The sequence below is a fragment of the Epinephelus fuscoguttatus genome, linkage group LG14, assembly GCF_011397635.1.
Source record: "Epinephelus fuscoguttatus linkage group LG14, E.fuscoguttatus.final_Chr_v1".
Classification (NCBI taxonomy): Eukaryota; Metazoa; Chordata; class Actinopteri; order Perciformes; family Serranidae; genus Epinephelus; species Epinephelus fuscoguttatus.
In genome coordinates, this window is record NC_064765.1 from 23,149,187 (window position 1) to 23,170,554 (window position 21,368).

The window sequence follows — 21,368 nt, forward strand, 5'->3', positions numbered from 1 at the left end:
AGATTTGTTTAGACAAGTAAAAAGATAGGTTACAGTAATCCAGTTGGGAGGACACAAAAGCATGGATAATCATCTCTAGCTCAGGGCGAGACACCACAGACCTGAGCTTAGCAATATTTCTTATCTAAATAATGTCATAATAAAAGTAATGAAAAAGAGAGACAGTAGTGTCTGACAGTGATTGGACCTACCCACAATGATTGAGCAACAGCTTATGCAGGGGTACGCTAATTCTGTACACAGTAATAGGCCCTCTAGAACCAGTAGTAATGATAATGGCTATTTGTTAAGTTTATTTGTGATTAATAATTGTATTATTTGTGATAAGGCGATACTTGTATTTAACTTATGTTGCAAACTTTAAAACACAAGGATAATAGAGTGACAATTAAAAGTCAGTAAACACATGAGGTAGCACACTCCGTACAGTAGGTGGCGGTATGCACAATAAACGCTTGTTGCAATTTGCCAACGACCAAAAAAGAAGACGACGACGGTTAAGCTGTGGGACCTTCACACCAGAAGATGGCACTGTTAGCTTCTGCTGCTAGCTGTTAGCTGCAATGGTCATCTCTTGCTGTTACACGTTGACTGTAAACACGAGCTAAGATTTAGTTTACTATGTTTTTCGATAGTTTATTTTAATTATCTGATTTAACAACCTTTTGTAATGTGACGCGGTTGAAATGTCACTGTCGCTGGACGTCGCGGAAATAGCTAGCGTTAAGCTAATGCTAGTGGACGTTAGCAAGCAACGGCCAGTTTTAAACCAGCTGAGTTGTTACTGTGTATTCAGTCGGGAAAGGTAATGCACAAGAGAACTGAATATAATGAGCACCATGATAAAGTGTTTGTCTAAAGACGTTCAGGGGAAACTTCGCTCCGGAGTTGCTATCCCGTCACTCCAGCAGTGCTTAGAGGAGCTTATCCTCAACAGCATCGATGGCGAAGCGACCTGTGTGGGAGTCAGGATGGACATGGAGGCGTTCAAAGTTCAGGTAATCGACAACGGCACCGGGATGAGCGCTGAGGATATGGAGTGCGTGGGAAACAGATACTACACAAGCAAATGCAGCTCCGTGGAAGACCTGGACAACCTCAGGTGGTATGGCTTCAGAGGAGAAGCTCTTGCAAGTATAGTCTCTTTAGCCACACTAGTTGAAATCTCATCCCGGACCAGATCATCAGTGAAAACTCACGTTAAAATCTTCAAGGATGGTAAATGCATGAATGTGTTTGAGGCAGAGACTGCTCGGCCCTCTGCAGGAACAACTGTTGTCATTTGTAACTTCCTCCACAACATGCCAGTCCGGAGGAAGAGGATGGATGCTGTGCTGGAGGGAGAGAGGATCAGGCACAGAGTGGAGGCTATTTCTCTGATGCATCCCTCTGTGTCTTTCACCCTGAAGAACGACTGCACAGGAGCCATGATGGTGCAGCTCCCAAAAGCTAGGAACACCTACCACAGGTTTGTTCAGATACACAGCCTGGGGCGAGCACAGAAACTTGGAGAAATCAGCTACACACACGGTCAGTTTGAAGTGGTTGGTTACATTGGCAAAGAAGGCCACTACAACAACAGCTTACAGTTGCTGTATGTAAATGAGAGACTGCTCCTGAAAACACGCATACACAAGCTCCTGAACTTTCTCCTACGTAGACTGAGCAGCTCAAATCAGAAAAATGACAGTCCAGATGGGCAGTCTGCCATCAGGAGTCCAAAGCACAAACGAAGCCAAGAGCTGCAAGGAGTATACATCATCAATATTAAATGCCCTTACTCAGAGTATGACATATGTCTTGAGCCTGCCAAAACTCTAATAGAGTTCAAAGATTGGGATGGTATTTTGCTCTGTATAGAAGAGGCAGTGAAAGCTTTCCTGAGCAGAGAGAACCTGGTGTCTGTGCTTTCTCGAGATGACTTGGACTATGCACAACCCGAATGGTTTGGCACACACAATACAGACCAAGAAGGACACAACACGGGCAGTGGTGGCCAAGTGACTAGTATTGCTCCCACACTAGATTGCAGTATTGGAATGACACTGGCATCTCATCCTGTTCATCGTAAGCGCAAAGATGACTGTTTATGTGAGGAGAGTGTTAACCAGGAGTCTGGTCAGATGGAGTGCAAAGAAGAGAGGGAACAGGGGGAGAAAACGATAACTGCAAATGAGTTGGAAAATGTAAAAAGCGATGAAAGCATTAACAAAGAATTTAGAGATGAGCCTACATCCGATAACATGGCTGAAGAAGAGGAGCCAGAATTCAGTGAGGTCGGGGAAGGCTCTCAGATATCATGCATGTCAAGTTTAGTCGGACAATTAGAAAGTGAAAAACTCTCAAAAGAAAAAGAGATACCATTAAACAGTACTACCTCAACCAGCAATGTAACTTCACCAGACAGCATCACTCAACAAATTCAGTCTGACTCTAATAGTGTTGAGCAAATATTACCTGACTGCCAGGGTACAGGTGGACATGATCATACTTTAGTAAGTAACAAAAAGATAAGTCTGTCTGATCCATTCATTCATGAAAATCTGCTGAGTCAGGGCCCACCCCAAATTAATAAGTCAGTATTTCAGCAGCAACTTTTCGCACAGAAATGTGAAAAGAAATCCTTTGCGTCAAAACACAAAATCTCACTGGATGTGGGCCAGGACAGAACTTATCAGACACAATACAAAGACGTCACTCCTGTAATCCCCTCAAAGATTCCCAGAATTGCATCTTGTCGAAAGTTGTCTTTATGTAAAGAGCCCGGATCTCTTGAGAAATTTAGAAGAGCATATGGTAAATCCGATGGACTGAAACTACCCTCTCAAGAGACTCATCAAGAGAATAATTTTAGACTTCCTCAGACAGACGGCTTTGTTTTGAATCCCCAGAATTTGCTGGTTTGCCAGAAAGATCAGCAAGATGGTGGTGTCATAGAGATGGAAACAGAAAAGGCACAGAGCAGCCTCCGAAGCCCACCAACGCTCTCAGTTTTCACAAAGTTGAAACCAGTCTCAGGGCAGCATAGAAGCAAGAAATCTTTGGCAGCCAAACTCTGCCAATTGAAACAACACAAGGCAGACAATTCAAAAGTATTACCCAACTTGTCCAGGACTACCTCACAGGACAATACCTGTCTAAGTGGTGGTAATGACAGCACCCAAGATAGCAATAACAATGAGAATCACAGTGACACTGCAGTGAATCCTGAGCCAGTCCCGTGTTGCAGTACAAATCCTCTGCTGGCTGAGAGGGAAGAGGCTACAACGTCAGGTGACTGGCTTCACCACTACGATGCATCTGTGGGAAAGACGGTTTACGTTAACAAAGTGACTGGACTTAGCAGATATGAAGACCCACCTACTGAAGAAACACAAGTGCACTGTACATCTGATGTCACCAATATGGCAGTTAGTGTCATCTCTGAAATGGGTGAGTTGGTAGTTTTTTTTTCTATGTGCATATCAACAGGTTATGTTGTACTCAACATTAATTAACCAAGATATCTCCACTGTCGCTGTTGTTCCTGCTCCTTAAAACTGTAGGGATGGAATACAGATGTTACCCATTTCAGGTGGATCTAGTGTTGCCCTTCTTGCCTAAATCTAGGACAGAAAGAGTGATTAGTACAGGGCTTGATGACAGAGGTACCCCACAGACAGATCAGATTGTACACCCTTTAGGGAGCTCAATACACACAATATGCAAAATTAACATCAGTTTGTTTGTGTTCATGTATAATTTTGTTTGTCTTAAAAAGATGCCAATGGTGAGAGCCCCACCTCACTCACATCGTTGTACTTGAAATGGAATAATCCTGTGTTTGTTCGACCTCCAACGGTAAACAAAACTTGTCTTGTTTGCTTTATATTAGAATGTGCTTGTGAGTCTTTGGTTGTAGAAGAAGGATTTTGCAAGGATTTACATTTTTTCCTGTGCTAAAGTGTATTGTTGATGCTGTTTTTAATGATGCATAATGAACTGTACTGCACTAACAGGTCGGTGTGGACATATCAAGTGGGCAAGCTGATGGACTCGCTGTCAAGATCCACAACATCCTGTTTCCATACCGTTTTTCTAAGGCCATGATTCACTCAATGAAGGCACATTTCCCTTTTGGTTTCCTTTTGCATGCTCTGACAAAATGTTCATCATAATACTTCTGCCATTTTAACCTTCATTGATGTTATGAAGTAATTGCCATTTAATTACCTTATAGGTTATTCATCAAGTGGATAAGAAGTTTCTGGCGTGTCTTATCAATACAAGAGATGAAGAGCCAGCAGCACATGATGAAACTGAAGGTACAGACAGGAACTACACTGTGTGGTCACTTGTTTTATCAGCATCTCATGCACTTTTAATTGAAACCCCAGGGAACCTGCTGGTGCTGGTGGATCAGCATGCTGCACACGAGAGAGTTCGACTAGAAAATCTAGTTGCAGGTAAAAAAAAAAAAAAAAAAAAGGCAAACAAACACACATTTTACGAGAATGAAACTTCAAATTAATAATGCTCTCGTTGTCGTAATTGTATGTCCTATCATAGATTCTTATGAGGACGACCCAGATGCACCAGGGGAAAGGCGTCTGTGTTCATCAACCATTTTGCCACCTCTTGAGATCAGCGTAACAGAAGAAGAGCTGAGGCTGCTTAGGTGTGTTTTACAATATGTACAGTATAATCAGCAAATGAGAATACCTGTAAAACCAGTACACCTCCTTAAAGGCAGATACTACTACGTTTGAGAGGATGAATTTGCTCAGTCAGTTTGACTAAAGAAATTTGATACAATACTAACATATCAGTGGCCTGCCCAATAGAGTCAGTGCCGTGTTGAGGATATACATATTAATGTTGGCCCTCTCTTTCTGTATGTTGTCCAAGATTAGGCGCCATATAGATTCTGAAAGGTTTATTTGACACTGCAGGCTATGATTTTCAAAAATGATTGGTCTTACCTAGCCTAGAACATTTCATGTGAAGATTTATCTATAAGTCAGAGTCTGATGTTTGAGGAGTGAATGCTGCCAATTTCAGGAAAATGGTTAATTTTTTCTGCTATTCTTGGAAGGCTTGATGAATAGTGCGTTAGGCAATGGCTCGTCTGAGTGGGCGGAAGTTCGCTGCATAGATCAGCCTCTCATTGGGCGGAACGAGCCACCCGCTGAAGTCCCGCCCTACCACCTTCGGTTGTGTAGCAGTTTTCAAGCGCACTGTTGCTGTGGCACCGCCAAGAACGATTGTGATTGGTTGAAAGAAATTTAAAAAAAGCCGGGGCGTTTTTTCTCCAATCTTGAAGTGAGAGTCGGAGACTAGGCAATGGCTGATACAGGACCTATATGCTTTGGTGAATTTGAACAGGATACACTTGTGTTTTTTACTTTGGTGTGATGGCATTGTCGTTTAGAGTAGGAGCCAAAAATTGATTCCTAAACGCATTGCCGTTTTCTCTTGAAAGATTGTGTTTCGATGCAGAACAGTCAATAGACTAATATTCCTTGCGTAACGGATGCAAATATGCATCATGTTTATGTTCAAAGATGCTAGGCCGCCATTTGTTACTACTGTTATATTAAGGAAAAACAATAGAAGTAAATGTATGTTTATTTGTATCATAGATCATTACAAATATGCTAAGTTTTAAAGGTAGCAAGTAGTCACACAGTGTGAAAAAAACAAATCTCAAATGTATAGATATGAAGAGTTCTGATGCATCACAAATCATTTTTCTGAATCAGAATCAAACCTGGAGGTGCCCAGAGATTCCCACCCCTTATTGTCATTGCTTGACAGATTTACTTACCCTGCAGTTGGCCTTAAACTAGTTGAGGTTTTATTGGCTGCTGGCTGCTCTACACAAGAACTGAGACACCCAGCAGTAGATTTTGGCACTGAGGTGAAGGATGGTAGCAGTAAAGATGACGTAAAGGGTGGGTGCAGTGACGCAGCCTCATTTCACCCCTGTCTTAACCCAGAGTTGTTGTGGAGCACTTTAGATCATATGCCATCATTCAGTTGAGTCAGCATTCTGATGTTGTGGCGGCCTGTATTACTAGTAGATTGTACACTACTAGATGCCTTAGTTAAATCTCTTAAAGTTATTATTATTATTATTATTATTATTACAAAGTATTTAGAGCACTGTTAAAAAATTACATCAGTTGTCAGACAGTGTAAGTAGTAAATTTTTTAGCACGCTCTTTGCCTGATGTAGACAAGGAGGTGACGGCTCTGTAACTGCCACAATCTGCCTGGTTTTCCTTTTGTATTATGGTTACAGCAAGGATATCCCTAAGCTCTGATCCCTTTGTGATTCGGACATTCTGATCTACTACTAAACCAGAATAAACTACACTCTTACCAGTGGCTAAGTTTTAAATGATTTAAACCAGCTTTCACTATTGGTGTATTGCTGTTTTTTTCCCCAAAATGCCTCATACAGCTTCTATAGCACTTAAGCTCCTTCTGTTTAATTTCTTGACTATACTGCAGACAGATTTGACACTCCTTTGTTCCCTTTTCAAACCTGTTTATTTCATACCATGGACATTATTACATTGCCATTATTGTTGAGCTGTGTTATCTGCATTGCTAATGTATAGTGGACCTTTACTCTTACAGGTCTTGTCAGGCACATTTGCGCAGTTTGGGGCTGGAAGTAAAGTTCTCCCAGGCAGCAGAGCCACAAGTTTTTGTCGGGAAGGTCCCACTGTGCTTCATGGAAAAGGAGAGTAATGAGGTCAGGCGGGGGAGACCATCTGTTATCAAGCCTATTGTTGAGGTAAGACTCCTGTAACCTCTGATGAAGAGCATCCATTGTATCACTCATTTAGCCAAGTTATCATTTTACAACTCCTTCCCATTAAGTTTACTGTTTTTCTTCTTTTTTTTCCATAATCACACATCAGGAGTATCTTCGAGAGCAGATTGAGGTGAGTTCGAAAATGTCTTTCTAGCCCCTAAACCTTTTTGTTTAGAGAGAGTCTTGTATAACTCAATAAAGGGTAACATGTATTGTTTCATATTTTTCGTCTCAGTTGCTCCGCTCAACTGGTAGAGTGAGAGGAACTCTGCCTCTCACTGTGCTGAAGGTGCTAGCCTCCCTAGCATGCCATGGTAACTTTAAACTTCTCTCCATCAGTCAGCTATTTTTTGTGCATTAATGATTAAAAAAATTACAATTCCCTACTGAAATCTTCCTACAAGTGACTTTTATGCATTTAACAGGTGCCGTTAAATTCAATGACAGCCTGAGCAGAGATGAATGTCACAGCTTGGTGGCGTCCTTGTCCTCCTGCCAGCTGCCATTCCAGTGTGCCCATGGCCGTCCATCCATCGCTCCTTTAGTGGACACCCTCCATTTGGACATGGACGAGAAGGTACCAGATTAAAGTGAAGTAGCACATCTGAACTTTGTACTCAGTGTACTGTTCGAGGCATTTTACAGCACAGCAATCTGGTGGTGACTAAGCATTCTTGTCCCCTGCAGGAGTTACAGAGACCCAACCTCCGAAAGCTGAGAAGAATGCACAAAGCGTGGGAACTTTATGGAAATAGATAAGTGGGTGTGAACTTTATTTTAAATGTAGCTTAGATATTCAAACTCTGAAACATTTTATTTATGATAAGGCACCTGTGAATTCATAGGAAGACTTTGCTATTTATATAAATAACATATTTTCAGAAACATTACATTTTGCAAATACACTAAAAGAGGAAACACTAAAATAAAAAGGTGTCTTTAAAATGAGTACACCAGCAACAGTTTGATTGATATTCCCTTGACTGCACAATAAAAAAAAACAACAAGATTTTGGAAAATAAAAATGGACATATCTGTTTTTGCAAATGAACCCTTCAAGTAAACATTGACGAAATGTGACGCATCATCAGAAATGCAGCAAACGGCACATTGTGGCGACCATGTAAATGTCCCCAAACTTGCAGTCCTGCAGTATCCCTCAGGCTTGTGGAAAAACATATTCATTCAATCAGCTTCTTGATCTTGAAGAATCGTCTCAAGTAGAAAATCTGCCATGTGGCCAGCGCAAGAAAACAGCAGATGGAGAGGATGCTGAAGAGCTGCACACTCTCATTGGTGGACTCTGTTTAAGACAGGAAATATCAGTTTAATAGCGTCATTTTTTTTAACACTTCAGTCAACTTCATAGATAAAACACAACAAGCAATGAATCTCACAAAGGAGAAAACTGCTGCCACTCAGTTCTACCCTAAGGCTTGTTCCTCCTTTGGTCACGTCCCAAACAGCAGGTGATTTCCATCTGCTGCTAATGACATCATGCATGTGGCCAAAAGAGAAAATGTGAGCCCAGAGAGAACAGTGCAGCTGCAGTTTTCTGCCCAAGTGGTCATTTACATATACACCAAACATATTGTTCTGTTAATTTACCATTTGTTTGTCGCACGTCTCTCACTCTTTCCTTCAAGAGGATGAAGTCATCTGCAATGGACTGCGAGAGGCGCTCCAGATGTTGTAGCTGCGCCTCAAGGGGGGTCCGTTTCTCCAGTTTTTCAATCTAACAAAAAGGGTTGCACATTATATTCATCATCAAACCTCATCAGTAGTGGATTGAATTAATACTCATAGTGCTCATGATATGTTATTTAACAGTATTAACACGGTCCATCACCTCTTTGTAGCCCTTTGCGTCCACACCGTGCTTTACGTTCAGTGTAATCATTTGGTCTTTGACCCTGCCACTGCCTAATGACAAGCATTAACAGCAGATTATGTTATGTGACAGAAAATAAGTAGGATTTTGCAACACCCCATTCACCTATGCAGTATTTGTACATTTGAGTTGAATCCCTCTATCACTAATAATTAATTGAGAATCATTGTATGCTATTTCATTCATATTATTTTAAGTTATATATATTTTTAAAACCTCACCGACCCAATGGAGCTGTGCTGCTGAAGCAAACGTCAAACTGGTCGTGATTTTGTGTTACGAATGAAAACTTCCCCTTTGTGGCGTTGTCCTTGTTGTACAACCTGCCGCCCAAAGAGTCAGTGATCTGGGGAGAGAGGTAACAGAGGGGTTTGGCACAGTGTCTCAGTTACTGGAGGGCCACAAGGTCTGCTCGTGCCTTTGGAGTGACGCTGGGTGATAAACAAATGTTATCATATCTTGATATGAAACAAGACAAGTAATGTCATGATTAATTTTTGTGTCTTGATCTAAAAGTGCTGCACTGCAATAAAATGACACAATTTTCTTAACATGTGGTTTTAGGCTGTTCTATCACAATTACATTTTTAAAAATTGCTTCTACCTTTTTGGTGATAATATCCACATCAATATTTCTTTATCTCCCAAAATATCAAAACTTGATTTTACATTTTCCCCTATTAATAAGCGTCAAACACAAGGGGAGGATTTACAAAAAAAGGGTCAATTTACAGCAGTTTTGTTTTTTAGTATTTTCAGTCCTGCATTTTTGACATGAACATACAAATAACTCTTTATGATTGAAGAAACCTCCCAAACAGTCTGAAATGTTTGCCATATGTTACACCTGCAGTGCGTTCACTTACCCTCAGATCAGTCACAATGTTTGGATCCTCACTGACTTCATACTCGCCTGAGACCAGCACATTTTTGTGGGTGTCATCTTGTAGACATTTCCAGGAGTTGGCCGGCAGGTAGAAAGTAATAGAAACCACCGGGTCCAGAAGAAGGACTGGTATCAGCAGGAAAACTGTATTCATGCTGTTAGTCTCTTTATTGTAATGAGTGTGAAGGATGATGATGCTGCTGCTCCTGTCACACGCAGCCCCCGCCCCCACTTCGGTCTCCTCCCTCCAGTTCCGGGTCATGTCACGTGTCTTCTCCGCCCCCACATGTCCAACCTCTCCTTCACCACCTCCTCCTCCCCAAGTAAACAATTCAGCATCATTTCATTATGTCTGCTAGCAGCCACCGATTCGTATCTGTGGATGAAGGCAGCCCCATATTTCTGAGGTTAGCCAGACCTCAATTATAAAATATATGGGGGTATGTTTCAAGACAGTGAAATGGGGGAGGAAATTAAATTGCTGTAAGCGAGGGAAATATGTAGGCTAAATAAAGACGACACAAGCTGCTTTGTTTTGCAAAGGTCCTGCAGAATGCGTCGCGTCGACCTTGCAAATTAGATTTACATTTCCAAACAAAATAGGTGGATGTGGTGGGATTTTAATGTTGCGATGAAGTGTCTTTCACCCTTGATTAAATGGATGCAGCAGAACATCAAGTTTTCATCGTCCAGGAAATGATCACATATCTGTATTTATAAATAGGCTCACGTTTCTCACCCCACATTACATTCATATGAAGCCGATATTTGTGAATTGGAGTGAAGGCTGCCATTGGCATCGTGCTGTGATGGGATTAGGACCAAATGTAAGAGATGTATGTTATCATTAACGTAGGATATATACAATAGGAAAATGTAAAAATAATACTTTTTTTAAGCCGAAATGTAGGCCTGTGTGGCTGTCAGTCTGCCCCCCTCCCCCTTCGCGGATGGTACAGTCTTCGTTCATTCATAAAATTCTAGCAGAGCATAAAAGGAGGGGCTTGCATCCTAGTCGTCCAGTTACCAGGTATATACCTGGAGAACAGACCCGAGCCGCTCTGCCCAGCGGAAGGCCAGAGTCATATTTGTCATTGATCAGGACTTGTGGGGCTTTTTTAAATTCTCCTCGCGATGTATCACAACAACCTGAAGCCTGACATGGATTCAGTCTCCCCCACCTGCCGGACAGTCTCTCCTGTCGGGACACTCTGCCAGAAGACGCCAGAAGAGGCGAGCTCTCCAGCTTCCTCCTCAGAGAGCAAAGCAAAGGTATGAATGGCTTTTGTTGATCATACATTCAACACGCAGCCCAGGAGGCGCTGCTCAGTCTACAAGCAGATTAAAACATCCATTTTTAAATGCGATCCACAGACTGAATGCTTTTTTATCTCCGCGGTGGGGGGAGGGGGAGGTGGAACTGATTGATAAGATTTAATTAACTGGGTGCGCTTAATTTTTTTAACACCATTTTTTTTGTGACACGTTTGATATGTGATGTGAGCAGAGGTGAACGCGGGTGGGAATGTGACAGAATAGCAGTGTTATTCGGATTGTTATGATTCCGACGTCCTGGGACCAAATGTGAGCGTGTCGATGCAGCGGTTCATTGAGAAAAATAAATCCATTCAGGAGACTCCACAGCACCTCTGCGTCAGTGTTGACGTCAGAAACAATGATAAAGTCAAATATTGATCTGAAGAAGGCTATTTCTGGTTGGGTATATTTCAAGACAATAAAACACATGCAGGATACCCTCTGTTTAAGACTCTAAACATGTGGTTTGTAGGTTTCATTGATGATTGTCATCACAATTAAATCCACTTCAGATAACAATATTGGAACAGATTTATATTTTAAAAAATCTCTTATAGTCCTCATTATTGATTATTTCCTCTTTTTTCAGGAGCTCTGCCAGGACATGAGCGTTGAAGACACTCCATTTGTTCCAACAGTCACTGCAATTTCCTCTACCCCAGATTTCCAGTGGATGGTCCAGCCTACGATTATTACATCTGTCTCCCCGTCTCTGGGTAGCAAGCAAGCCAATGAACCACAAAGCTCTCACCAGGCAACACCCAAAGTGGGCGGGAGTAAGGGCAAAAATGCTGTCAGAAAGGGGAAAACAGAGCAGGTAGGTTAGCTCAGATGAAGTCTACCTGCCATTGGACAGAACAGTCAATAGTGTACATTTACATATGCCAATCTGAATTCCTTGTGTGCAACAGTGCTATTGTGCATGCTCCTCTGGTGCCGTGTGTTGGCTGTGTGCCTTCCTTAGGCAGTCAATTTATATTCAGGTCACAGCAAGTCTGCAACAATGGTCTATTTTTAGACGCATTGCAGCGAAACATGCTTCTGCCATTCTTCAGGGGGCGAATTGGCATCGGATGTTGCGGATTAGAGGATGAAATGGCTGGATTCTTCAAGGTAATAACTGAATTATTTCTCTCGCATCCCAGCTGTCTCCAGAGGAGGAAGAGAAAAAGAGGGTGAGGAGGGAGAGGAATAAAATGGCTGCAGCAAAGTGTCGCAACAGACGGAGGGAACTCACGGATACACTGCAAACTGTAAGTAAACAGTGATGCATTTACTCAGCTGTCATTCGCACCCACTGGTTGTGTGTTGTTTTTCCAATGTGGATGATTCTGGATGTCGATCTATCTGAAGGAGACAGACAAGCTGGAGGAGGAAAAAGCAGCCCTGGAGACGGAAATAGCCAACCTCATCAAAGAGAAAGAGCGGCTTGAATTTATCCTTGCCACACACAAGCCAGTGTGCCAGATGACAGAAGAATTGGAGTCTATTTTCCAGGAGCCCACAGGGTCCCCAGGGCTACCGCCCAGTCCAGACGAGGACAGACTTCCAGAGGATGGCACCCAGGAAGCTCCTTCGCTCCAGGACATGGACATCCCCAGTGATCCGTCCACAGCCATCTCTGGGAACTCCAATATCTTGCTGTGCGCCAGCGCTGAAATCAACATCTGCGATCTTGAGCCCTCCCTGGACATTAAGGAGGGGCTACTGGAAAATATGCTCCCCAGTTTGGAGGAGAAAACCCCCTTGGAGACGGCTCGATCTGTGCCAGACATAGATCTGAGCAGCTCTCTTGGGGTCTCGGACTGGGAGACCCTGTACAAGTCTGTCTCCAGCGACCTGGAGCCTCTCAGCACTCCTGTGGTGACCTCCACCCCCACCTGCAGCAGCTACCTGTCTGTGTTCACATTCACGTGTCCCGAGCTGGACTCTCTCACAGAGGAACTAGACAGCCATAAAGGTGGAGGGGGCAAAGCTGAGTCTGTTGACATCCTCAACTCTCCAACTCTCCTCGCCTTATAATGTACAGAGGGAAGTGATCTATGTGATCTCTCTGTTTCTCTTTGTGTTTGCAGGTCCTTTGACTTTGAAACGATATGACCAACATATGCTGTAACACTTCAAGGAGTACATTCATGAACTGTCTTGTGTGTGACTAAACAAACATATAAACTTTATTTCCAGATACATAGCCAACAGAGTGATGTAGCCAAAAGCATGGCTTTTGTTTTTACAGGAGGAACTGGAGTAAGTTTTGATTTTAAAACGCATGCTGAGAAATTCCAAATAATTTTCAAAGCCTATATATATACATATATATATATATATATCTATACGATCTGTTACTAGATCTAAGATGTAATGTGGAATTTAATGTATCAGTATGGTTTTGTGTTTTGGTGTCAACAGTGTATCGATTGCTGTAAATGTTGTATTTACATATTCATCCATGTCAAGTACCTGCGTACCTCAATGTCATCGACTGTGGTTTGACCTCATTGAAAGTTTTCCATGAAAACATCCAGTGCTATACTATATATCTTATCAAGATGTAACTTATGATTTATTTTTTTACCTTTCAGACTTTGACTTATTTGTTAAACTTAAAAAAAAGAGTAAAAATGAGCATTGATTGCTTATCTATGCTGCTGAATAATTACAATAAATCAACATTCAGAGTGGTGTTTGGTGTTTGCAATCTGTCTCAAAGAAATCTGTTGCTTAGTCAAGGTGAAAGTATTAAATGGATCAGCTTGGATGTTAAATTGACATGCCAATAAATTTAAAGTATGAGGTTCTAATTCTAAAAACCATGGGTGCAGATTTCAGGGGGGATGCAAGGGACATTAATTCATTCATTTTCCATAACCGCTTACCCGTTGGGGGGTCGCAGGGGGACTGGAGCCTATCCCAGCTGACATTTGGCAAGAGGCGGGTACACCCTGGACAGGTCACCAGACTATCACAGGGCTGACACATAGAGACAGACAATGCATGCTCACATTCTACAGGCAAGTTAGAGTCAGCTAGCCTAACCTTACCTGCATGTCTTTGAACTGTGGGAGGAAGCTGGAGTACTCTGAGAAAACCTGTTCTGACATGGGGAGAACATGCGAACTCTGCACAGAAGGGCTTTGTCCCAAAAGACATTAAAGTTGCAGAGGACTTTTACTTTACAAAATGACATTTACACCATAAACTGATGCATATTTGATGCTCAAAATATTGCCCCCCTCCAAACCCTGTTTCATATGGTCCCCCCAATACTGCTACAAAGGAGCTTGCAGTGTACCTTTAATATGCAAAGATTTGAGGTGAAAGTGCTAATGAAATACTCGAATCATCATAAAGGAATATAGTGATTTCATATTTCTAAAAAGCCTGTTAAAGATTATTTAGCGGTTATATGTTGGCATGTGTACTGTATTTCCAGTGCAGGCCTCCGTGTGAGCCGTCTTCTCCCTCCGCAGCATGCATGCAGCCTCAGTGTTTCTTTATGGGAGGAGCGGTGCGACTTCCCCACTTCTGCCCCCACTATGTACTTTTTTACATCCCTGCTTACGTTTGGCTGGCATAGCCTAATTTCCGCATTCCCAAATCCTCCCAGATTGGGATCACGTTTAAAATCGGGCTGATGCAACGATTCCCACTTTTTAAAATTTACTCTCGACCCTCGGCTGACCAGAAGAAAGGACATTTGTTGCACCTGGGATCAAAGTCAGGTCGGTATACAGAAAACTTCACGAGCCGAGAGCTGAATAATTTTTACATACTAAATAGGCTTATTGGCGCGCCACGCATAGGTCATAAGCAGTAGAGTTTGTGAACAGGCAGCGAGGAGCTCCGGGATGTTTCGGGTTAGACGGTGCTTTTCACTGCAGTCTGACTTGGACGTGTTTTTTAGGGTGCTCAAAGTATCCCTGACATCTTAGTGTGCATGCTACAGAAAGATCTTTTTCTTTTGTTTGCATGCTGCTCTTACATGGAGCCACAGCGTGCACAATTCAGAACAAAATGTCCCTATATAGTGCTGTGTATCCTTCACATTTAGGTTGTGCATTGTTTCTTATAACGTGGTTCATCTTTGAGGCGTAATCCGCTGTGTAAGAAAAGCTGTAAGGTTTTATCACTGCAGCCCTCTGATGGGAAGACAAAGTTACGTAAGATGAATGCCGCACTGAAGAAAAACTTCCGCTTTCAAGTTGACCAATGGCTTCAGTATGCACGCTGCAACACACGGTAGAGATGACTACACATTGTATTAAACCACTGGAAATTCATATTCATAAACCAACCGTGGGCTCCCTCATGTTAAAGTGCATAGCGTTCAAAACAAATAATTATATCAGGCTCTAATCAGGATGAGTTAATTGGCTTCTTGGAGCTTCAGGGTGTAATAAAGTTACCATTACAAGAGAATGTCTAATAGTTGTTTTAATCAAACTCCTGCTGGGAACCATAAATGTTCAAATGGCAGTGGTGGAGGAAGTAAGTAAAAGAACCATTACCACACTGTAAAAAATACTCAAAGTCCTGCATTGAAAATGTTGTAAGTATTAAAAGTAAAAGTACTCAGTGCAGAACATTTTAAGTAAATTTAATAAATCAGAATAATTTTTAAAAAGAAGAGTAGAAAGTCATCATATTTGGGAAGCTGGAGGCATGAAATGTATTTGCATGAAAAATTACTTGATTGAAATAATTGCCAGTTAATTTTCTGATCAGTAGACTCATTGTTTCAGCGGCACTTGTTCATTTTTATGTGTTTTGTGCGCAAAAATCCTAATTTGTAAAGAAATTAGTCACTACAATTAACAAATAAATGCAGTGGAGTAAGAAATACGTGAGTTCCCTCGTGGAGTAGTAGTAGAAAATAAAGTAGAAGTACTTCAAATTTACTAATACTTCAGTACAGTACTTGAGTAGTTACATTCCACCACTGTTTAAATGACAGTCACAGATCTATATTTTGTGCTTTGGAGTCTTTTTTATGAGACTGTTTAAGAGTCTTTTTTTGGTTCTCAGTGAGAAATACAAACCAAATATTCAATGCACTTTATCACAAATTACCTCTACTGTCTCTTGCACCATTTTAAGACTCATTTTGCCAATCATGTGCCAAGAGCATGGAGAGCAGAGTTCCACTTTGTCTTTGTGACCTGTAGTTTAGGGAAGTGTGAAAACTGAAAGTTATTCCCATGTGCGATTCTCGTGTTCTTTGCATAACCTTTAAGTACACACATTATTGGCATACAGAAGCTCTACCCTCAGAATTCCTATAGCTTTGCCTTCACAGATGACAGCAAGCTGTTTCCTGTAGTGATGTCTGTATCAGATATTGTTTATTCCTGTAGTGTGCACTAAAGGTCTCTGAGTAATTGACCTTAGATAGTAGCTTTTGGCTGCATCATGTGGCTTGGAAATCCGCTGAGCTGTTGTAGTAATTTCCTGTATATTTGGCTGGCGTTGCTCTCTCACACCTCTCTCATTGTCTTTGGATATTTTTTAAAAATGTTCACGATCAGCATTTTTTAAATTAAGGCATTTGCCAGTAGTTGACAATGCAAAACACAGCGAGAGTCTGTGCAAGTAAACAGTGTCAACTTTAATACTTTATTCGGCTAAACCAAACAAAACAAGTTAAATTTGGTTTCATACTTTGCCACATTATGCTGAATTTTGGCAGGCGCATTTTACCTCTCTGACATTAAGTCTCAGGAGGAGGAAACCACGGCTAACGGGTGTTTCTTGGCAGTGGCTAGTTTTAGCTCTCCTGGAAATAAGGGGGATTTTGTCTGAATCTGTGCACTGTTGTTCATCTGTCTTTTGACCTCTGGGGATTAAATAAGGTAAATTCTTGCCAAGGTCTCTGTATATGGTTGTATATTCATTCCAGAAAAAGGAGCAAAATAATAAAATGTCCTAATGAGAGCAGCCTCAGCATCCGGCTCCTATAACAGACCAGCAATTCATCACAGTGAGCCTTAATGCTAGAAAGGAGCAGTGCACCTCAGGCAAATGCCTTTGTGAAGCCCTGTTACAGACTGTAGGTCGAAGAACATTCTTGCATGTCTATTTGCTGCTAATTTGTTATTCCAAAATGGCTTTTTCTACCCTCGTATCATAAAGTACGTGCTATAACAAGCAGAGCGGACTGAGTTTTATGTGTTTTTCATTGATCTGGTTTAGCTGCCGTCTGACTATGTCTTCCATTTTCTCCCTTTCTGCCTCCTAGCTGTGGTCACGACCGAGTCTGACGCGATGCCAGGACAAATCCCAGATCCCTCTGTGACAGCAGGCTCCCTGCCCAGCCTGGGCCCACTGGCTGGGATCTCAGCCACCACGTTGACTGACAAGCTCAAATTCGGTGACTTCCAGGAATTCGGTACAATGCTGTCACCTCTGCACTTCCTGGACAGTCTGGGGAAGAGGCCCCTAGTGATCAAAACAGAGGTATGAGAAACACTGGGGAGCAGATAGCTAGATTTAATATAAATATAACTTTTTAGACAAGTTTGCATGCTTTTTCCTTACTGACTTTTAGACATATATGTCATCACTTTATGAGATTCAGCTGCAGTAAAAACAACAGATGCAACCAACCAAATACAGTATTCAAATTCTATTACACCGGCTCTATCTTATCTATGTGTACAACATCCAATTATGTATCATGAAAAGGTAGGCCTTGCAGTTACATCGTGTCATATCTTAATCAACAGGTCCACCTAGTGGACATAGTGGCAATGATACTGTTGTTAAATATACTGCTGGGGTCTTTCCACCATGGATGTCCAGGGAAAAAGTAATGGTGATATAAAAACTTTGTCATAAGTTTTATATATATATATATATATATATATATATATATATAAACACCGCAAATAAGCCTTAACATATGGGCTCAGTTATGTCTTGTAAATGTTATTGCATCATTTCGAGAATGCAATGCTTTCATACTAATCAAATTCATGTTAAACCAGGGGTCTTCAATGTTTTTCAGACCAGGGACCTGAAAGAGACTCCTTACTACATATATTGTATAAGATTAAGTTGCATGTTAAACTCGGCCTGTAATGATGTGAAGAGCAATCAAAAGTGCCATGTATAAACATAACCTTTTGTGGTTCATGTATTACTAAGCGTTTAACATAATAATCACTGGCAAATTCATATACATCATGTTTTAATGTTAAATCATCAGTGTAAATGAAATGGCTTTTTCATATGAAAAGGCAGATTTGTCTTTGCTAATAATATCTTGGATTCGTGTCAGTGTGTATTTTGAGACATATGTTAATTTTTTGACCAAAATGAAACTTGAATTTTGAATTAAATTATCAAACAATAATTTTTGCAGCCCCTCTGAAATAACTGAGGACCCTCAACGGGACACGGACCCAGGTGTTAAACAGATTCAACATGCATTCTGTGACTGAGACAGATCGACATGCATGCAGTGTTAGTTGGAAAAAAATGGAAATTTGTTCTTTACATTTATGTTCCCTTTGCTCTTTGATTATGATAGTGAAGAGGATACGGTCAAAACATACTGCCATTATAGTCAAATGACAGTGTAATATAAAGGAGGTGAGATGATATTTTTTAATATAATTTCATCATCACTTTGCACTGAAACTCGGAGAGTCTCCCAGTGTACATTCCAACTTAACCTCAAACCTTTTGTTGTTCAGAGAGATGAAGAGGAGGAGAGAAGGAAACGAAGGCGAGAGAAAAACAAAGTGGCTGCAGCTCGATGTCGAAACAAAAAGAAAGAGAGAACAGATTATCTACAGAAGGTAAGACATACCTAGGTTATCATTTTTTCATTATTTCAGACAGTCACATATTTATCACATTGGTTGTGATTTCCAAAACATTTTCAAACACTTTTTCTACCTATAATTTTGTGCAACACTGTTTTAACTGTCTGATATCTCTACAGGGATAAATTATGTATATCTTCTTCTTCTTCTTCCTGTCCTTCTTCTTCTTCTTCTCCTTCTGTTTCTTCTTCTTCTTCTTCTTCTTCTTCTTCTTCTTCTTCTCTCTCTGCCCTCTCATAGGAATCAGAGAGACTAGAGATGTTAAACTCTGACCTTAAAGCCCAGATCGAGGAGCTGAAGGTGGAGCGACAGCAGCTGATCCTCATGCTTAACCGACACCGCCCCACATGTATTGTCAGAACAGACAGCGTCAAAACCCCGGAGAGCGAGGCGAACCCCCTGCTGCAGCAGCTGGAGGCCAAGTGAAGGTGCATCGACTCTCTTACAGTTTGCAGTCGAGAAGAAGCAGCCAACTAGCAGCACTTAGCTTTGGGCCTTGGTCATGGAGGAGATCTAGCCAAGTCCTCCCATCTTAACCCACAGAACGTTATGCCACACAATGTGGATCCAGTAACATCGGACATTGTTTCAAACTTCTTGTTATCTTTTTGTTTGTCTCTCTTGCTTTCTCATGTATATGTCATGGTGGTCATCAGAGCTCCAGCCCCTGTCAGTATGAAGTTAAACAAAATAACACACACACAGGTATTGGCACATTGCTTTCCATTCCATACATTTAGTTTGTTGTTTCATGATGGATTTATATTCTATCTCTTCTTAGCTTTAGCTACTGCTTCAACGTATTTCCAGCAGCTAAAGTAGAATTATTCCACTATCAAAAAACATCAGAAGTTAATATCAGCTCAGTCATTGCAGCAATTCATTTGGTGATTTAACAAATGACAAGTGATTTTTTTAAGGAGCGGTGTGTAAGATTTAGGCGGATTTAGTGGCATCTAGCAGTGAGGATTGAAGTTGCAACCAGCTGAAACTTCTCCCAGTTAGAATTCCTTTAGTGTTCACTGATCAGGAGGTTTTTACCAGGAGCCGAATTATCCACTGTGGTCTTCTTCCTCTCTAGAACAAACGTAACTCACCCATTTATATTTTATTAAGGCCCAAAGTTAGGCATATTTAAGGGCAGGGGTGCTTGTGTGACAGGCTGCCTGCAAGGCCTCGCCACAGTCAATGAGTCAAATCTACCCCTCGCTTCACCACAGCGCCAGTTTCTCCTCCAAATATGGTTACTTCTGACTCCAAAAAACACAAGATGGTGACGGCCAAAATGCCGAACTCGAGGCTTTAAAATGGCAGTCCGCACACCAGTGGGTGATGTTACAGTAGCTACTTCCATCATTTTTAATCTAAAGGTGCAACATGGCAATCTCCGTAGATGAGGACCCGCTCATTCCAAGGTGACAGAAACACAACCAGACTTATTTTCAGGAGATTATAAACTAAAGAAAACACACTTACCAGTATCATATTCCATGTCTGCCAGTATATCCCCTAAATCCTACACACTGGACCTTTAAAGTCAAAGCTTAAACTGACCTACATCGGATTTAACAGCTGTATATTTCATAAAACTATCCACAGTTACATTGATGTTGTTTAAACAGCGTTTCAGTTAATATTCCCATGTGAGGCAGGAGTGATACCATAAAACAACAGTGATTGGAGGGTTTATTTGGTCAGACTACAAACAGATATCTTGCTTTATTGAGGGGTTGCAATACCTCTCGGTCTGCATGTCCCAAATTACTTGGATTTTCTTGCCTTTGCTAAAAAGCACTCTGGGAATCATATGAACTTTAAGTGGGCTTAGTAGATAAATTTAGTTCAATTTACTCATTCACTTAATAAAATAGTAAATTCTCTATTTTTCTAGAGCAAATATTTACACCCACAGACAGTCACAGTCAGAAATCATGATCGTTTTTGTTTTCATTCACTCTGGCAGAGCAGTTGATCCCTTTTCTTGTTTCTCCCTATGTTTTGGCGCAGGCGTCATGTATGCACATATATATATATATATGGACTGTTTACATTGTACTTTATTTTCTGTTACCATATTGTTAGGACCAATTATGTTTTTTTATACTTTTGTATATGATGTTATATAAGCATATAAGCTATCAGAAATTGACATTTTGTATTTCCTTAAGAAATAAATGTTTAGTTTGTTTTTTTTACTGGAATTTTTTGGAGTCCTATCAAATTGAAAATGTGTCAACCATTTATTATGTTTTAGGTGAAACTATTAATGGCCAAACTCTCTGGTAAATGGTGCCATCTGGTGGTTAGCAGCAGCACAACCTGGTTAACCGTGTACGTCTACATTTCAGCTGTCCAAGTGTAGACCAGAGGTGTTTGACTCATTTTAAGTTTAGGGCTACATACAGCCCAGTTTGACCTGGAGTGGACCAGACCAGTGAAACCACTATAAATAACAACACATGCAAATTTTCCCCTTACTTTTAGTGTAAAGAAATACATTATGAACATACTGATCCATGTACAAAACAGATGATTAACAGCCTGAGATGTCTTGAGAAAATAGGCGCAGTTTCAACAATGTGTCTCGGTTTTAACACATTCAGTCACTCACTGTCATTACATGAGCATTTTTCCATACATGTC

The 21,368-nt window shown here is 41.1% G+C and overlaps 3 protein-coding genes across 6 annotated transcripts; 2 read left to right on the forward strand and 1 right to left on the reverse strand.

Annotated features, from left to right (window-relative positions):
* Positions 1–513: 513 nt before the first annotated feature.
* LOC125900804 (protein c-Fos-like) lies at positions 514–13,562 on the forward strand. Of its 4 annotated transcripts, none has more exons than XM_049596037.1 (13): positions 514–3,432; positions 3,546–3,647; positions 3,761–3,840; positions 3,999–4,103; positions 4,220–4,304; positions 4,377–4,445; positions 4,549–4,657; positions 6,625–6,784; positions 6,912–6,935; positions 7,041–7,119; positions 7,231–7,382; positions 7,493–7,564; positions 11,489–11,603. In XM_049596037.1, the coding sequence occupies exons 1-12, from the start codon at positions 831–833 to the stop codon at positions 7,562–7,564; spliced, it is 3,639 nt and encodes a 1,212-aa protein (XP_049451994.1). In that variant the 5' UTR covers positions 514–830; the 3' UTR covers positions 11,489–11,603. The 4 variants fall into 4 exon arrangements, with proteins under 4 accessions (XP_049451994.1, XP_049451993.1, XP_049451995.1 ...); XM_049596036.1 differs by lacking the exon at positions 11,489–11,603 and adding an exon at positions 8,452–8,936; XM_049596038.1 differs by lacking the exons at positions 3,546–3,647; positions 11,489–11,603 and having other exon boundaries at positions 7,493–7,970.
* Positions 7,973–9,844, reverse strand: LOC125900805 (transmembrane emp24 domain-containing protein 10-like). The gene is made up of 5 exons (XM_049596040.1): positions 9,563–9,844; positions 8,922–9,042; positions 8,655–8,728; positions 8,414–8,540; positions 7,973–8,108 (listed from the first exon to the last, which is right to left on the reverse strand). The coding sequence occupies exons 1-5, from the start codon at positions 9,842–9,844 to the stop codon at positions 7,987–7,989; spliced, it is 726 nt and encodes a 241-aa protein (XP_049451997.1). The 3' UTR covers positions 7,973–7,986.
* Positions 13,563–14,409: 847 nt separating the features above from the next.
* jdp2a (Jun dimerization protein 2a) lies at positions 14,410–20,918 on the forward strand. The gene is made up of 4 exons (XM_049597027.1): positions 14,410–14,621; positions 17,135–17,352; positions 18,594–18,698; positions 18,966–20,918. The coding sequence occupies exons 1-4, from the start codon at positions 14,534–14,536 to the stop codon at positions 19,149–19,151; spliced, it is 597 nt and encodes a 198-aa protein (XP_049452984.1). The 5' UTR covers positions 14,410–14,533; the 3' UTR covers positions 19,152–20,918.
* The last annotated feature ends 450 nt before the right edge of the window (positions 20,919–21,368 follow it).

Excerpts from the sequence above, each read along its gene's own strand:
- LOC125900804 (XM_049596037.1), top strand. The coding sequence starts at position 831 with ATGAGCACCATGATAAAGTGTTTGTCTAAAGACGTTCAGGGGAAACTT. Across the intron at positions 3,648-3,760 it reads TACAGGGCTTGATGACAGAG|ATGCCAATGGTGAGAGCCCC; the intron begins GTACCCCACAGA and ends TGTCTTAAAAAG. Across the intron at positions 7,383-7,492 it reads ATTTGGACATGGACGAGAAG|GAGTTACAGAGACCCAACCT; the intron begins GTACCAGATTAA and ends TGTCCCCTGCAG.
- LOC125900805 (XM_049596040.1), bottom strand. The coding sequence starts at position 9,844 with ATGACCCGGAACTGGAGGGAGGAGACCGAAGTGGGGGCGGGGGCTGCG. Across the intron at positions 9,043-9,562 it reads ACATTGTGACTGATCTGAGG|ATCACTGACTCTTTGGGCGG; the intron begins GTAAGTGAACGC and ends CTCTCTCCCCAG. Across the intron at positions 8,541-8,654 it reads ACGCAAAGGGCTACAAAGAG|ATTGAAAAACTGGAGAAACG; the intron begins GTGATGGACCGT and ends CCTTTTTGTTAG.
- jdp2a (XM_049597027.1), top strand. The coding sequence starts at position 14,534 with ATGCAACGATTCCCACTTTTTAAAATTTACTCTCGACCCTCGGCTGAC. Across the intron at positions 14,622-17,134 it reads GCACCTGGGATCAAAGTCAG|CTGTGGTCACGACCGAGTCT; the intron begins GTCGGTATACAG and ends TCTGCCTCCTAG. Across the intron at positions 18,699-18,965 it reads GAACAGATTATCTACAGAAG|GAATCAGAGAGACTAGAGAT; the intron begins GTAAGACATACC and ends GCCCTCTCATAG.